This window comes from Sus scrofa, chromosome 9 (assembly GCF_054392235.1).
Source record: "Sus scrofa isolate SSC_HxYL_T2T_F1_AM1 chromosome 9, Sscrofa_HxYL_maternal_Yorkshire_Landrace_v2.0, whole genome shotgun sequence".
In the NCBI taxonomy this organism is placed as follows: Eukaryota; Metazoa; Chordata; class Mammalia; order Artiodactyla; family Suidae; genus Sus; species Sus scrofa.
This window is the reverse complement of record NC_139391.1, coordinates 90,713,884-90,732,196: the sequence shown is the minus strand read 5'-3', so window position 1 is coordinate 90,732,196 and position 18,313 is coordinate 90,713,884. Positions and strand designations below refer to the sequence as shown.

Below are 18,313 nucleotides of genomic sequence, written 5' to 3'. Positions count from 1 at the left end.
GTAGGGCTGCAGCTGAAGCTCTGATTGTATCCACAGCCTGGGAACCTCTACATGCTGCAGGTGCAGCTGTAAAAAAAAAAAAAAGGATTTTCAATTTTAAGCCAACTTACCATATTCAAAAACAAGTTATTTCTGTATATTTTATGCATACATAGAAAATTTGTATATTCCTAAACTTGAAACTTTTAGGAAAAGCTAGGTGTTAATGTTTTACCTTTTAATATAGTGAATATTGGTTAAACCCCAAGAAATGGGAAACAATTATTTTTGTATACAAAAACCCCCAGCACACATTAAGATAAACTCAAATGACAATCACCGCTTCCTATATGACAAAACACCAATACTAAGGGTCTATTTCTCTAAACTAGAATTTGGGGAGAGCTTACTTATTTAACAACTTGGTTTGCAGTTAGGCATACACTTTTGGAAAGGCTCCTTTAAGACAAAGCGCTTAAGTATAAGAAGTTGTTCTCTCTTTGCTCTGCATAAGGCTCGCCATCATTCAGTTTTGTGAAGTAAGCATCTGCTCATGTTTATCTCTTTACTTCCTGACATCAGAAAGCAGCTTAGCAAGTTCCCATTGCAGGTCAGTGGTAACAAACCTGACCTGTATCCATAAGGACATGGGTTCAATCCCTGGCCTCACTTGGTGGGTTAAGGATCTGGTGTTGCCATGAGCTGTAGTGTCTGTAGTGTCTGTAGTGTCTGTAGTGTCTGTAGGTCACAGACACGGCTTAGATCCTGTGTTGCTGTGGCTGTAATGTAGGCCAACAGCTACAGCTCCAATTCGACCCCTAGCCTGAGAACCTCCATATGCCACAGGTATGGCCTTAAAAAGCAAAAGAAAGAAAGAAAGTAACTTGGTAAATGAAAAGAATACTGGCTTTACTATCAGCAATTACAGAGCATTTTAGGTCCTCTCTCTACTTTTCCTAGTTTCGTGTCTCTGGGCCAATTATGTCCACCCAGCTAAGTTTTTTTTTTTCCTTATTGCTCAAGGAAAATAATGATGCCTTCTGAGATTGTCATTAAGATGACAAATTCATTTTCCCAATAATATATGTTGAAAGCTTAAGCCTTATGATCGGCTATAATCAAAGAGGAATCAAAGATTCTGTTCTCATGGAATTAATAGACTTAGGTAATAAAGTTAACAGTCTGAGACCTAAATGATTTTCCTAGAGAAGCAAGTTCTGTAATAACAACTAATATTTTTGAGTGCTTCCTACATGCTCCACACCATTCTTAGCACTTTACCTCAATTATTTTGTATAATCTTCCTCAAATCCTATAAAGTAAGTCTTACTATCCCCACTTCACAAGTGAGACAACTTCAGTACAGGGGTTATTAGAGTGTGTAGTAATAAATAAAACTAAATTTGGACTTGAACTAATATGAATCTACAGCTTGCTCCTTTCACCATCACGGGACACTTCCTCTCAAGGATGAAATCTCAACTCCATCAAATAGCTCCAGGCAAATAGCCCCCAAACACCTTTTCGAACCTATTGTTTATGAGTTTCCCAGATGTAGCTCACTCCAGCCAGGCTAGTCCCATTAAATATCCAACAAACATATTATGAAAATTCTTTATCACTGTCTCCATCTGGAAATCTTGTTTTCTACTATCAATTTGAGCATTCTCATGGATAGCAATCTCTCCCTCGTCTGAAAAATAATAACAGCTGACTTCTATACCACTTACCAGACCCTCATCATCACATGCAGATAATTAATTTTTAGTTTGGTTCGGTTTAATTCATCAAACAGACCAGCAGTAAGGCAGATGATAGTGTATTCAGGGTCTTGTTTTTTCCCATGGCGTGGCCTACCACCCTGAATTACAATTGTGTAGCTAAGTGTCTGGCTACCTCAGTAATTGGTGTATTTTTCATTTTCATATCTTTAATATCAGGCATGATATCTGCTACATAAACAAGTTCAGTGAATATCTGGTAAATAAATGAATGAATGAGTAAATAAATGAAATAATATAGTCAAGTGCCCAGTCCATACTGGATACTCAATGATTACTAGTTATTACATCTCCAATTTTACTCAAAAATAGGAAATAACCTACTTTAAAATTTGCTTTGATGAAAGCCTCTAAAGATATGATGACATCAATGTATAAAACACAAAGGTATTTTGAGAATCCACTTAATTCAGCTGTTGTTTGGTTGTTGGTACTAAGCTCAGTTTCAATTTACCAAACATCCTTTTATGTGTCACATTATCAATCCTATTCAGGGTAAAAGCAGATCAAAAAAGATCTACTTAGTAACAACAGATTTTTACAATATCAGGCAAATCCCAAAGATTGATCACATGACAGCACTCTTAAACGTAATGAAGTTTAATAACATATAAGAAAAAACTGTAGCATCTATGAAACCCTAGCTGTTTCCTTCCGAGACAGATTATGTACATCCCACATGCCACAGTCAGCATATGTGTGTAGGGTATGTTCTAATAATTATGGTCATTCTGCCATTACCTTAGCTACTAGGACAGATACAGAGATTTTACTGACATGCAATTAGGTACAGGAGTACTGTAGGATAATCCTTTCTTTATAATTAGTTATAATAAACCAGAGATGTTTTTAATTGCCCAGCTTTATGGGCTGAGTTGTGTTCCCCGACCCCCACCAAAAAAAATTCATACCATAACCCCCAGAATCTCAAAAAATAACTGTATTTGGAGATAGTCTTTAAAGAGGGAATTAAGTTAAAATGTGTCATTAAGATGGGCACTAAGCCAAGATGAATGATGTCCTAATAAGAAGTGGAAATCTGAACACAGATAGGTTCAGAGGGATGACCTTGTGAAGACATGGCATCCAAGGAGGGAGGTCTCAGATGAAATCAAACTTGCCGAGACCTTGATCTCAGATTTCCAGTCTCTAAGACTGTGAGAAAAGAAATTTCTGTTGCCACCCAGTCTACAGTTTTGTGTCATGTAGCATGCCTAGCAAACTAATGTACCAAGTACTTTCCCATTTCTTTTTCTTTTAAATAGTTTTCTCATTCTTTTATTAATACATTCAATTTGATAAACGTGCTGGGCCTAATTATTTTATATTCCATATCTAATTCCAGGATCTGAACCTTAAGGTAGCTTCTGCTCATGGTGTTCCTTTTTTTTTTTTTTTTTTTTTTTCTTGGTCCTTTTAGGGCCACACCCCGCAGCATATGGAAGCTCCCAGGCTAAGGGTCGAGTCAGAGCTGAAGCCGCAGGACTACACCACAGCCACCTCATTGCCAGATCTGAGCTGCGTCCTTGACCTATACCAGAACTCATGGCAGTGCCGGATCCTTAACCCATTGATTGAGGCCAGGGATCAAACCTGTGTCCTCATGGATGCTAGTGAAATCTGCTTCCACTGAGCCATGACAGGAACTCCTCCCATTTCTTAATTCATTAAAATCTCACTTGATACTTAAAACGGTCATGCATGATAAACTTATGCCCATTTTGTAGATAAGGAAAATGAAGTTTCAGACATGTGAAATGATGTCTCTGAGATTATCCAGAGAGTGAACACAAACAAGGCTGCAAGACTCAGACAGGAACTTTACAACCCCAAATTCTGCCCGCTTTCCATTCTTAGCAGGCGATGGACTGGAGCACACCAGAGCATTGTTCTCGGCAATGCCCTCCACAAGTTGTGGGACCTTCAGACAGTCATTAATTTTTTAACATCTTCATTTTTTCATCTGCAAAATGAGGGGGTTGAATTGACTATTCTAAAGCCTGTATAGACCGAGTCTACACAAAAGTCTTTCTAGTTTGAAAAGTTCAGCTCAAATCTTTATTTTTAATTAAACTCCTAAAGACGTTAGCTCTGTAAACTCATTTAGAATTAAAAAGTCATCTTTTGGGAAACCACTTCCTGTTTTGTCTACAGAAATTAAGGTTCTGTCAAAAAAATTATATACCTGATGGAATTCCTGTCATGGCTCAGCTGAAACAAATCTGACTAGTAACCATTAGGACACAGGTTCAATCCCTGGCCTCACTCAGTAGGTTAAGGATCCCTCATTGCTGTGTGCTGTGGTGTAGGACACAGACATGACTCAGATCTGGTGTTGCTGTGGCTGTGGCGTAGACCGGCGACTACAGCTATGATTCGACCCCTAGCCTGGGAAACTCCATATGCCATAGGTACGGCCCTAAAAAGACAAAAAAAAAAAAAAAAGTTTACAGACTTGAAAATGTTTTGAAATATTACAATCCTAATTTCTTTTAAAAGTTATTTTTGTAGGGCTTGCATCCCATTAATTAATTTTCTGTTGTTGAAGATTTCTCCATTCTGAACTTTGAAAGGTTACACACAGTTTCATGAAGAAAACACAAGAAAGACTAAAAAAAAAAAAAAAAGCTTTTTGGCTGTGCCTGTGACATGTCAAAGTTCCTGGGCCAGGGATAGGACCTGTGCCACAGCAGTGACCCAAGCCGCTGCAGTGACAACACTGGATCCTAAACCCACTGCACCACAAGAGAACCACACAACTAAAATTTTTTACAGAAAATTTGAGTTCAGCTTTAAAATGTTGAGTGAATAATTACATAATATTGAATGAGAAAAAGTAGTTGCAGACCTTAGTTTCTAGGTCTGAAAATGGTATAAATGGCTTCCTGCATGCTTGGCAGGAAAGTATGCTATTAAATGAGAGAAGATCTATGAAATATCCTAGAATTCTTTGGAGGGAAATGGCTGCAAGGTCATTAATAAAAACTCATAGTATTAGGATTTTTTTTTCAATAACTGCCCTAGTTTTAAAATACTATGTGAAGGCTTGGTTTGTATTTTTTCATACCTATAGTGAGTGTACATTTTGTTTGCCAAGGAGAGGAAGTACATTGTGTAAAATAATTTATACTCTAATGGAGGACAGCAGCTCATATGACGGTAAGAGTTAGAACTGTGAATCATCTCTTGTGCATTTTCAACTAAATAGAGGCTATCTGCCCAAGAGGGAGAAAAAAAAATTCTACAAACCACAAACTCCATCCAATCACATAAAGACAAATCAACCTTCAGGCAAATCAAATGTCTTCACTTAAAGCTTACCTGGATTTGGCATTCTGCCCATCTTTTCCAAATCTCTTAACAATATACTTTCACAAACAGTTAAAAACATGCATACTGAAAGGCAACCCCTTTGCAGTGTTATTTTTAAAAAACAAGAACTCTTTAGCCTACGGGGGACTTGGGAAAAGAAAAGTTCCTTTTGGGGGTTTGCAACCTGTGAATACGGGATTAGTGGGTGGGACTGAGGTGCGCTCAGGTGCATAAATAGAGGCTTGGGCTGAGCCAGCACACTAGGAAGCTTGGACCGCATCGCTGCCGGCTCACACAGACAGGTGGGTGGGGAAACTCAGGTAAGGCTCCTGACAGCAGTACTAGAAGGGCACTTGTTAGAGTGAGTGCTGGCTTCTGGTTACTGTATAAAGTTGCAGGCAATCAACAGGCAGAGGAATGCAGGGTAGTCCCAAGGGCAGTGAAATTGAATTTGGGGAGGAAATAATGGAATTTCCAACAAAGGTTTCCTGGGGCCTCTCTTTAGCAGAGCTCTGTTTCTGAGCAGATTCAGGGGTAATGGTTTCTCCCTGAGGAAACAAGAGGTTTTAAAGTGAGCAAACTCTGGGAGTTTTCAAGCCTGGCACAGAACCCTGGGTCTTCTGTCTTGGTCACTGGGCCTTGATCACCATCAAATGCTCTGCTTCAGTCCCACTGGCTAAAACCAAGACCCACAGAACTGTAAAACCTCAGCTCAGATTGGTTGCTTGGAACCGCAGTTCAGAATATTACTGCAAATCAGTAGTTTCCTTTCTCTACCTGATATAAAGATATCCTTGTTGCTTCTTCAATCTTTAAATTTTGGGATAGGCTGTAAAAGGAGAGATCTGGTTGCTTTCCTGGAGCATTTATGAACAGGAACACAGAACCTCCTGCAAGTCATTCCTTGCTAAAGTCGAGAAGACAAAGATACAGGGACCAGTAAAAAGTGCTGGTTTCAGTGTGTGTGTATGTGTGTGTGTGTCTCCAAATTATCAGTGTCTTACCATGTCTTCTGTTTTGGGGTGGTTTAGGCAGGCAATTTGCAGAGCAGCATCTATTCATGTAATGAAAACCTGGTACAGTGAATCTCAGTCAGCTCAGAGCAGGATGTTTGTACAACAGGAGTGATTTCAGCTTCTTTGAGTCATGCTGGCATAAAATACACATCAGATAGCAATAGTTTCAATCAGACAGCTTCAGAGCTATAGCAAGGGTTTCTAATGCCACTTGCACAATGAGAATTGTCAATGGACTAAATGAATACATCACTGCTCACTGTTATTTTTTCTAATATACATTGCTATAAATCAAATACAAAATCAAATATCTGTTAATAAATTTAAAGTCATTATTTGCCATGATATTTTTCTGACTCAGCAAATATCCCAAAAGTAATTATTCTCATATAAAGGTTCTTGAGTTTTGTTATTGTTTTTGCTTATATTAAAAAGAAGTCTTTGTACTAAGAAGGCTGAGCATTGTTGACTTATATCACATTTGAGTTTTTTATCCAAAATGCTGGATATGAAAATTGTTATTGGCATGTCTGCATCTTTAAGTGTATAGAAGATGAAGAAAGCATATCTCTATTTTTTGCTTATATCATTTTTGAGTGAGACATTGTGTGGCTACATAGTACAACATAGATAATAATCAGTCAGTTTAATACAAGACATCATCTAGATTTGGTAACTTGGCAATGCCTTTTTTTAATATTGGATAATGCTTAGCAAAAGTTCCCACTCAAGCCATCAGAAGATGAGAAAAAAAATTTACACCTCAAAAAGACCAAGAATTTTATAGTAGTCCATCTTGATTCCTTTGCAAAATATATTTATTTCAAACCAACACCAGTATTAGAGTGGGGTGTTTCTTTTTAACCAGTTTCAGTCTTTGGCTTTGCTAGCATCCCAAGCCTCCAGCTTTACATGTTATGGTCCCTGGATAACCTTAGTGATTTGCTAGTGCAAGTCACTTTGCTGGCTAGCTCACTCCCTCACATACTCATGGATCATACCTTCCCCTCCACTTTCCTGCTCATAAGAATCTGCTTTGGGGTAGTGTAACATTCGAGAGAATTAACTTTGGAATACTGGAAAGGAAAAACAATTAACAAAGAGGCATCCATGGGGTTGGTTTCTCTGTGTGGGCCATATATTTTTGTGGGCCTATTATACAGGCTCACACTGAGAGTCAAAGAATCAGCTCACTGGAAGAAATTTGCACCGATGTATTTTAACCAATTCAGAACCAATATATAGAGTCTGAGTAAATGTTACACTAGGGAGAGAGTTGTGTGACTGCAAGTCTCTAGCTGAAAGTTGGCAGTTTTCAAATGAAAAAAATCATTTTACTCAGATCTTATTTTTCAATGGCAATGTCCTCATGTTAACAAAATGTACATCTAGGGTAATTTTTTTCAGGATGAAAAGATGGGAGCCAGCACCACAAAGTGATAAGGTGCAAAAACTTTGCTTCTATGCCCATCTCATTAGTCTTAATTTCTCTGAATTTCAGATTCTTCACCTATGAAATGAGGCACTGGGGAGATGGGAGAAAAGGAGAGGCAACCCCTAAGATCCATTCCACCACAAAAATTTTTTAAATATAAAATTTAAAAGCAAATCCCCTTAGCTATAAAAATATATATATATCTTATTTCCTTAAAATATATCTGTATCTATTTCTATACTTTTTTTTTTTTTTTTTTTTTTGGCTTTCTAGGGCTGCTCATGCAGCATATGAAAGTTCCCAGGCTAGGGGTCATATTGTAGGTACAGCTGTCAGCCTATGACACAGCCACAGCAATTCAGAATCCTTAACCCACTGAGTGAGGCCAGGGATCAAATCCACATCCTCATGGATACTAGTCAGGTTCGTTTACTACTGAGCCATGAGGGGAACTCCTATATTGTAGATTTCTATGGATATCTTCATCAGTATATTTTATCTATATGGATCTACATCTAAATAGAGGCAGACAGATAAATAGATAGGCATTCATACTGTATAATCTTAGGAAATTTCTATGGAAGGTAGTTTTTCATTCAATTGTAAGTGTTCAATCCCATCTAAGCCTCACCTCCTACCTATTACATCCCCTGGTTGTGATGCAATCTGAAGATTTTGAAGACTACTAATTCAGTTTTACTGACTTTTTGCTTTTTTGTCTTTCATATCAGATTTGCCATGGAGAAGATTTCCTTATCAGCATTCTTGCTGCTTGTGGCCCTCTCCTATACTCTGGCCAAAGACACCACAGTCAAACCAGGAGCTAAGAAGGACACAAAGGACTCTCAACCCAAACTGCCCCAGACTCTCTCCAGAGGTAGGAGTCAGCTTCTTGTCAGCTTCCAATTACACTTAACTGGGAAAGATTTAACTCTTGGAGCTGAGAGTTGTGGGCTGAACATATTTCCATACGTGTTCCTTCTAGATTTATCAAAGTTTGTAATTACATGTTTCCTCTAGAGGTTTTTCCTCTTCTTGAGTAGCGAGTATATACTGATCCCAGTTTGACCAGTGCTTTTCAACAGCTTTGGGTCTAAATATACTGGTTCATCTGGTTCTAGGTTGGGGTGATCAACTTATCTGGACTCAGACATATGAAGAAGCTTTATACAAATCCAAGACAAGGTAAAGATAAGTTTTTCACAGAGTTCTCTCAAAGCTCTCAAGAGCACCATCTAGTGATTTTTACCTATACCTGAAATCCTGCTCATTAAATCTCATTCAGTCTTTTTCTCTCACAGCAACAAACCCTTGATGATTATTCATCATTTGGATGAATGCCCACACAGTCAAGGTAACTGATACTTCTAAGTATAATTTCCTTTATAGGCTTTTAGCTTTAGGGTGGGATTCAGGTCACTCATCTTTACATCCTTAGCACCTAGCACAGTTGAATATAAAATAATATTTTATGTAGTAAAAACATTTTAAAGTAACATCAAATATTTCCACAGTTTCTGTTAAGCACTGGTTCACATTTTAACAAAACGAGCTTTAGAATTCATCTTGATTTCTTACTTTCTCTTATACCCTACATCCAATACATCAGCAAATATAACTGCTTTATCTTCACAATATATCCAAAAGCCAGCACCAGTTTCATGGGCACACCACCTGTGCACTCATACAGAGCCTAGTGCTTAGAAAGTACCGATGCTTGATGTAAAGCTCTGTTGCTGCTGTCTTAAAATTAATATTAATTTTTGAACAAGGGGCTCCATATTATCATTTTGCACTAGGCCCTATATCTTATGTAGGTCCTGGGCAAAACCAGCCACTTCCTATTGCCTCACTGCTACTGTTCTGGTCCCCAATTGAGAGCATATCTTGTCTAGAATACTGTAATGGCACCTGCCTGGTCACCCTACCTTCAGTTCTCCATGCAGAAGCCTGAGTGAGGCCATTAAGCATCAATCAGACCCAAACACTCATGTGCATGCCAGTGGCTTCTTATCACAGGTAAAATTAAAGCCACATTCCTGACTGTGGCCCCCAACTGCCTTTCCTTCCTCACCGTTCTCACCTTGTTTTCTCTCCTCTCCATCTAGCCCAGCCTTTGTGTTTTCCTCAAACATCTGAGCCCATTCCCACCTCAGGGCTAGTGCCCTCTGCCTGGTGTGACATACCCCTGACACTTAGAATGCATCAGTCTCTCACTTCAATGTCACCTCCTCAGAGAAGTCTACCCTGACCACTCTATAGTTTTTAAACCTCTCGCTTTGTTTTATTTCTCTTCAAAGTACCTATCTCCACCTGAAAGGATTTGTCCACTTATTTATAGTCTGTATACACAAGTATTTGAGCTCTATGGAGAAAGTAGTACATATGCCTTTTTTTGGTTCTCTCCCCAGTGCATAAAACAGTGCCTACCACATCATAGCCACTCAATAAATATGGGTTAAAAAATTAATGGATAAATGATAGAATGGCAGAAGCAAACCTAGTCAACAGCCTTAAATTTACTTCACTAATCATTTGCTGAAGGGGGGGGGTGTTGAATACTGTATTAGAAATGCAGTTCAACTACACAAAACAAACTTTTGGTTACCAAAGGGGATAATGGGGAGGGGAGAGATAAATTAGGAGTTGGGGATTAACATATATACACACTACTATATATAAAATAGATAACCCACAAGGACTTACTGTATAGCACAGGACTTACTGTATATCTATAACCTATAGTGGAAAAGAATCTGAAAAAGAATATATACATGTATATATATTTATATATAACTGAATCACTTTGCTGTACACTTGAACTAATACAACATTGTAAGTCAACTATACCTGAATAAAGAAATTAAAAAAGAAATACGGTTCAGCTTATAACAGGGAACAATGGTTTTAACCAGTGATGAGGTAAATGCTTAATAGTTTTTCTTTATATTGTAGCTTTAAAGAAAGCATTTGCTGAAAATAAAGAAATCCAGAAATTGGCAGAGCAGTTCGTCCTCCTCAATCTAGTTGTGAGTTTATTCTTCACTGTCACTGCTGCCTCTCTGTGACTTAGTATTTGAAATGGAATGACTCATTTTTCCTATACATCTTAGTTGTACTGCATTACCTGGGATCTGTTCCAAATAGCTCATCTCATAGATTGAGGGCAAGAAAAGCTTTTCTTTCATTAATAACCTCTCTTGCCTCTCTACATTTTTCTTCAGTCATTAATCATTTGAAGTTATCTGAGTAACACTCTCCTGTGGCCAGGATCTTCTCTGTTTCTGCAGCAGTTGGAAGGTTTTTGTCATTGACAAATTCCTTGCTTGCAGTCCTGGCTGCTCTCCACCCACTCTTGATCCTTGTCCCCTCTCTCCTGGGAAGAGACAACTCCCCACTGTCCAAATCTAATCATTCAACTTGTGCTGAAGCCTTGTTTTCTCCTTAGTTGACCACTACCACCCCTTCTGATGGTCAGACTTTCTGACTTTATAATTTCTGCTATTGGATATATAAACAGGATCCACTTTCCTTCCAAAAGCAAACCATCAATAAACAGTTCAAAAGATGACTCTCCCCACACTTAAGTCCTCCCTCTCCTCCTGCCAGGGCAAGAGGCTGGCTCTTCAAGGAACATGCGATTCGACTCCTAGCCTTTCTCATAGCTCCCTGTCCGAGACACCTCTTCCTCCTTCTACCCCTCAATATTAATAGAGTGACTTTGTCAATCTCAACCTGAAGTACTTCTCTTGCTATATATTATATTCTCTATGGATAATTTTCTCTACACCTGCCTTTCATCATTGCCTTCATTCCCACATCTTCTTCCCCAAACGTGCAGCTTTCAACCTGTGTAAACAACCATATCCCAGATATCTTCTAATTAGCTTAAACTCCACATGTTCAAAGCCAAATTTCTCAGCTTGGTCCAGGCTTGTCAAAAAGCTCGTTTTTTTTTTTCTCTATTCCCTATTTTATTAAGACTGTTATTCTAGATGTGACCCTCCTACTCACCTCAGGCAGTCAAGAAGCCCTGTGATTCTAACTTTGCAAGATTCTTGCTATTCGTCACTTCCCTATAAATCAAGGACCACTGTTTCTGGGTACGATTTTCTCACTTTGCCTAGCTTATTGCAATATTAATAAGTGCCTCTTTGCCTACAAAATAAATTCTGTCTCATCTCACATGGTTGTCAGGATAACCACTCTAAAAACCAAATTGGAATCCTGGTACTCCCAACATCCTTCTGGTGGTTCTTATCTATTTATGGACAAACAGAAAGGCCATGGCATGGTGGGCAGGGCCATGAGCGGGCCCCTGAAGTAGCTTTCCAGCATCTTCTTTCACCACAACCTCAGGCATCCCTATACTTTAGTTCCATCCAAACACCTTGTTATAGAAAGTGCTAGGCCTTTTCTCTGCCCTTGTGTAACCCTTCCTCCTCCCCTGCCTGGAGTGATCTCCCTTCTGTGTAACTGACTCTTAATCATTTTTTAAAGATTCCTCTTTACCCACCTTAAAAAGTCCTAGGGGAACCTGCATATGGGGTTAAATATCCTGACCTGGGCATCCAGGGCACCTGTATATCCTCCATCAGAACATTTCACCCACTGGGCCCTCAATATTCCTTCTCCTACTTTCTCTCAAGAGACTGTACTTTCATTAAAGACAAGGGCTATATCGTGCTAAATAGAGAAAGTTCTAATTTTAAAAAAATGACAAATGAAAAGATGAATTCTCAAGATAATCCTGTTTGTATAATTTCTCCAAAAATGACTTCCATTTTTTTCATTAATCAATTTCCTCCTGCCTCATCCAAGACACCTTCCCCAAACACTGTCTGCCTTCCAAAGACTCCCTTATTAAAATTTTCTACTCCTTGTCACATAGATCAGCTTTTTACCTCATGTTCTGCCTCACATTCTGCTCTATTTTATTCCTTCATGCATGTAATAATGCACCTATGCTACAAACACCCTGTTCAGGGATGCGCCTTATAGTGTCTGAAGGTGCCTAGCCCAGGAATGGACACATTTCTATTTTAACAAGTTTGAAAATAATCAATGACTAAACAAAGAACTGTTTGCTTTTTTTTTTTAATCTTAGTATGAAACAACTGACAAACACCTGTCTCCTGATGGCCAGTACGTCCCCAGGATTCTGTTTGTCGGTAAGTAAAAGTGACAATGAGATCAAACACACACTGAACATTACACAAGTGTGGCTCCACTTCTCCCTCTGTCCTCCGCCACCCACACCTGCTGCTCCACCTCAGCCAAGGCCACAAAGCTCCAGTGAGGGGCTTAACATTACTTTCAGTTTCACAACACATTCCCTTTAGAAAATGAGAGCCTCTACCTATTTCTATACATGACATTTTTTTCTCAGCTGGTAATTTGACCTTCTCATCTTTTGCCACAAGTACACCTGAAAAGAAAGCACCCTGTTAACTGTCATTTAAATATTTATTTTTAGTCTGGCAAACTTGTGATTTGTGTTGGATTTGTCTGGCACTTTTGATAATTATTTTAAGGCAAGTAATGAATATGGGCTGAAAGAAAAAAAAATCAAAGGAGCCCTGCTCCTTCCTGCCATTGGTACTTTTCAGGTGCCATTCCCTCTCTGGAAAGCTTTTCCTGCTTGCCCCCCAGTACCCCTGTATCACCTGGCCAATCACTCATTCACTGACCTGCACAAACTCCCATGATGTTCTCTTATGGCACCATGTTCCCCTCAATGGTCACTCTTTCCTCAGTTGTAATTTTGCAGTTATTGGGTGATTGTTTAATAAATACTGACCCCCCCCCCGCCAAGGTAGCAGAGACTAGATCTATTTCTGCTCACTGTCATCTTTTCAGCATGGCCCCAATAAATATTTATTAAATGACTGAACAAATGAACTGAGTTGGGCTTTGACCAAAGGGATAGCGATAAAAGGACAATTCATAATTACATTTGCCACGTAGCAGAGTTCACTCTGCTCAAATGGTTCACCCACGTTAATTCATCCAAGTTCACACTAATGCATAAAACAAAGGAGAGAAAAAGTGAAGGAAAGGAGGAATGCTGAACCAGAGCTCATCTTACAGGTTTTATTTTGTTAGGATCTAGAAAATTTAGAAACTTAAAACTTGAAAGAGCCCTTATCAGTCATCCAGTCACACCTTGTTTGGGTATTCTTTTCACAGCATTCCTGTCTAAGGGCCTTTTAAACTCCATCCAACTTCTTTGGGCGGAAGAACCAAGTCCCAGGCAGCTTGCTCTTCTGGCTCAGTAGTTTCCAAGTGGTCTGCACATTAGAATTTCCTGGAAGATCTTAAAAATCCAGTTCCTCAGACTTCACCTCAAACCAATCAAATCAGAATCTCAGGGGTCAGGATCAGAGGGGTGGGAAGGATGCAGGAGGCAGTCTTTGAAAGTTCTGCATGTGATTCCAGCATGCAGCCAAGCCTGTGAGCAATGGTTGGGAGTTTAAAACTTTTCTTATGTTCACACATTAGGAAGATGAGATCTTGTGCGTGTACCCTCTACACCAAGCAGAAGTACAGTAGGTCTTAAATCTTTCTTGAACAAACCAGCTGCTTTTTTTAAATTTATGTCTGCTGGTCCTAATCCAACATTCTGAAATGACAGGGATTGTCCATCAAGTACTGGTGACAGACTTGGCATCATGCGACCAGGTCTCTTGTGTTCTCTTCATCAAATTCTCAGGACATGGACCACAGGCTCCTTCAGTCATTTCTCATGAGGCAAGGTTGCTAGGGCTGTGTATCCTAATACCTCCTTTCTGAGTGCACCTTATTTATACCTTTTTATCCTCATTAATTGACAACTTAAATATACAACATGGAAAAAAAAAGACTTAAACTCTAGAGGAATATATGTACAAGGGAAGACTCCCGAATCTCTATTTTAAGATGCAGCTAGTTAATGATGAAAGTAAAAAAAAATAAAAAGAAAACAACAACAAAAACAGAGAGGAAACTACACACTTATTTTACCTTGACTGGTCTTAAGGGCTTGCATTCTTTCATTCATTTAAAAAAAAAAAATTGGAAAGCTAGCATTTGACTTGAGTTTCAAATTACCTAGGTTAGTCTTGGTAATGTATTTTGATTACAACATAATCATTTCAAATGTTTAAAATAATTCTTTGGTAAAGAATGCCAACCCTTGGAGTTCCTATCGTGCCACAGTGGAAACGAATCCAACTAGAAACCATGAGGTCGCAGGTTCGATCTCCAGCCTCATTCAGTGGGTTAAGGATCTAATGTCATGAGCTGTGGTGTAGGTCACAGATGTGGCTCGGATCCTGCATTGCTGTGGCTGTGGTGTAGGCCAGCAGCTACAGCTCTGATTTGACCCCTAGTCTGGCAACCTCCATATGCTGCAGGTGCAGCCCTAAGAAGCCAAAAAAAAATGCCCATCTTGTCACCAATGCCCCCCCAAACCAAAAACAAATAAAAAAACACCCCTCCAACAATGTATATTAGGCTGTCTTCAGGTTGCTGTAGATAGGCCAGCAGGATTCATAACCTCTTCCACAAAGAGCATGGCATGGCTGTTGAATGGTGTTGGGTACTGGCTACGGAGGCAGATTGCAGGCTGGATGGAGTAGAAGCCCATCCAGCAGGACGTGTGTTCCTTTCATGGGATGTGGACAAACATGTAGGCTTTGTCATGCAATAGAGGTTACTGTGAAACACAGTACTTCATTCCCTTGGCTTTTTCATTGTAGACCCATCCCTGACAGTTAGAGCTGACATCACTGGAAGATACTCAAATCGTCTCTATGCGTATGAACCTTCCGATACAGCTCTGCGTAAGTGTTGTCTCCTTGGAACATCTGTTGTGCTGGGAAAGAGTCCACGGGGGGCGGGGGAAAAAAGCTGTTCTCAGAGACTACAGAGAGTCAGTCTGACCCTAACTAGCCTTGTGTCCTCGGCAAACCACATTCATTTTGACCTCATTTTTTAAAAATCTCCAGTTAAGATGTATTATTTAGATGAGGTATCTTTTCCTCTAGGAGGATCCAAGGACCATATTACCTGCTTTTCAGGTTTCTCTTGGACACACTTAATTCCTTCTACCAGAGCACCAAGTGCAGTAGTAATCATACCATTAAAATAGTAATAGGAGAAATCTGCATGCTTTGTTAAATGTTTTCTTTTTTCCCAAACGATGAAAATGATGCAATTTAGTCTAGCTTGATAAAGTTGAATTCAAGTTCACCTTTAAAGATCAGTAGGAGACACGATTCCAAATAGTTGCCAAGATACCCAATTCCCCTGGGGTTGCCATAAAATGGGGAGAAAAAAAGTTAGAGACTTAAGGCAGATGAAATACCTCAATGGGAAGACTGTACCTAGTTGTGACATCTAATTAACCCTTCTGGGAAGGAAATAAAGTTTTGTCCTAAGAACCAGTTCGCTCAATAACTAGTGGCTACATAGACCTGCACTACCTTAGCCAAACATAGCTGTTTAATATTCAATGCAATTTATTTGAAATTTAAAAATTCAGGAGTTCCTGTCATGGTGCAGTGGAAACAAATCTAACTAGGAGCCATAAGGTTGCAGGTTCGATCCCTGGCCTCGCTCAGTGGCTCAAGGATCCAGTGTTGCCATGAGCTGTGGTGTACGTGGCAGACACAGCTCAGATCTGGCATTGCTGTGGCTCTGGTGAAGGCCGGTAGCTGTAGCTCCAATTAGACCCCTGGCCTGGGAACCTCCATATGCCGCAGGTGCAGCCCTAAAAAGCAAAAAACGAATAAATAAAATAAAAAATAAAAAATAAAAAAATTCAGACCCTCAGACATACATATTCACTGAATAGGCACTGAATATTTTTTATCACAGAAATTTCTATTGGGTGGTACTGACCTAGAAGATAGGTTGAGAAGGATTGTGTGGCTGTGTCTGGACAGGAGGAAGGATTGTCCTGGCCCATCAGCAATGCCCCCTAAAGGTGCTGGGAGGACCAGGGGAAGCACATTCCAAATGTACTAGCCATTCCTGAGATAACAATATATAACTACTGCTGTAGCTCTGATTTGACCCTTAGCCTGGGAACTTCCATATGCCACAGTTGCAGCCATAAAAAGCAAAAAAAAAAAAAAAAAAAAAATATATATATATATATATATAGTGTCTAGTAGTGCGTTTGACTCTCATAATTTTTGCCCACATTAGTGCTTGACAACATGAAGAAAGCTCTCAAGTTGCTGAAGACTGAATTGTAGAGGGAAAAACAAAACCTCCAAGCTCCTCCCTCTGTGTTAGGCCTTAAGACCTGGAATCACAGAAGTTCTGAGAAGACTGTGGAGAAGGCACTGGTGAACATACTCATTAGTCTTCGGTTTCATGTTACAACAGCTATTTTTTAAAATTTGGTTTTAAGTATACATGTGTGAACACTACCTAACTGTATACTACCATAGTGAGCCATGATTTTTTACAAAATAAATCCTTTTAGGGGTGTTCAAACTGTGTTTTTTTTTTCCCCCAACCTGGTCTTTCACAGAAAAGCTATTTGGTTCATTCGCTGAATAGGATTTTTAGACACACAAATATTCAAAAAGGGGACGAGACAAACCTAGTTCCAGCAATGACTACCAAAGATAGTCAGTTATCATCTCATCTCACTACAGTTTCTCACCAGGGAACTAAAAGTAGATAAGAGTTTGAACAACAGAAGTATCAAGTGATATCTTCTAGTGTGAAAGAATATCCAGAAGGGCATCCCAGGAAGATCAGTACCTAATTGAAGACCACCCCTCCTCACTCTTGGGAGAAATTCCTAGATACATGCTGGAATTTAACAATTAAATTTTAGTTAGATTTTCCTTTCAGGGAAAGCCTCTGGCAAATAGCTTTCTCCCTCAGAAGACTAATTTTGGGAAAAAGTCATTCAAAGAACATCAGTGAACACACTCCAATGAAATCCTGAGAATTAGGAGTTCCCGTTGTGGCTTAATGGGTTAAGAGCATGACGTATTCTCTGTGAGGATGTGGATTGGATCTCTGGCCTCACTCAGTGGGGTTGAGGATCCAGATTTGCTGCAGGCCATGGCATGGCCACAGATGCAGCTTGGATCTGGTGTTGCTGTGGCTGTGGCGTAGGCTGGCAGTTACAGCTCTGAAATGACCTCTAGCCCAGGAACTTCCCTATGCCACAGGTACGGCTGGAAAAAGAAAAAAAAAAAAAAATCCTGAGAATTAGCCTCCTAACATACTTGGTTTCTTCAGGTTTTGGAGTACTGGCCTGGAATAACTTCCTTTGACTTGTTCCCATTTTCGTCACCCGAGGGTGGCTGGCTGGGAGAAGAGCAAAGGGCAGTGATATGTCTCTGGGGTAGAGGTCACTACTTATCTTTGGAAAGTTGAGAGAAGAGATGACATCAGATAGGGGAGTAGCTTCAGCTACTTTTAACTCTTTACTGTGCCTGACAAAAGTTAGAACTGTGTGTTAATTTCTTCACTACATATTTAAGCTACATGCATTGTTATGTATAATGCCTTTATCACCGCACCTCCACTGCTTTCTTCGGCCTCTGAATAGCTATAGTGGTTTGTGTAATGCTTTGCATACTGAATATCTATTGCTTGTCTGTTATAACTTCTTTGGTTGTTTGTTTGGCTAGAGCCTTTTCTGAATAGATCCTTTGCCATTATTAACTTTTCCAGTGAATACTGTTTAAAAATTTCTCTCTGACACAGTCAGTACTGTCCAAGAGCTCAGCACTAATAGGTTCAAAGCCTATGCTGTTGATTTAACAACATACAAATCC

General features: G+C 39.5%; 1 protein-coding gene across 2 annotated transcripts; it reads left to right on the top strand.

Moving 5' to 3' along the window:
* The first annotated feature begins 5,334 nt into the window (after positions 1 to 5,334).
* On the top strand, positions 5,335 to 17,009 carry AGR2 (anterior gradient 2, protein disulphide isomerase family member). 2 transcript variants are annotated; one of them, XM_005667660.4, is made up of 8 exons: positions 5,335 to 5,374; positions 8,255 to 8,400; positions 8,645 to 8,708; positions 8,825 to 8,877; positions 10,479 to 10,552; positions 12,631 to 12,694; positions 15,263 to 15,346; positions 16,716 to 17,009. In XM_005667660.4, the coding sequence occupies exons 2-8, from the start codon at positions 8,262 to 8,264 to the stop codon at positions 16,763 to 16,765; spliced, it is 528 nt and encodes a 175-aa protein (XP_005667717.1). In that variant the 5' UTR covers positions 5,335 to 5,374; positions 8,255 to 8,261; the 3' UTR covers positions 16,766 to 17,009.
* Positions 17,010 to 18,313: the final 1,304 nt, after the last annotated feature.

Coding starts and splice junctions, on each gene's coding strand:
- AGR2 (XM_005667660.4), top strand. CDS start 8,262: ATGGAGAAGATTTCCTTATCAGCATTCTTGCTGCTTGTGGCCCTCTCC. Junction 10,553..12,630: donor TCGTCCTCCTCAATCTAGTT/GTGAGTTTATTC, acceptor TTTTAATCTTAG/TATGAAACAACTGACAAACA. Junction 15,347..16,715: donor ACCTTCCGATACAGCTCTGC/GTAAGTGTTGTC, acceptor TGCCCACATTAG/TGCTTGACAACATGAAGAAA.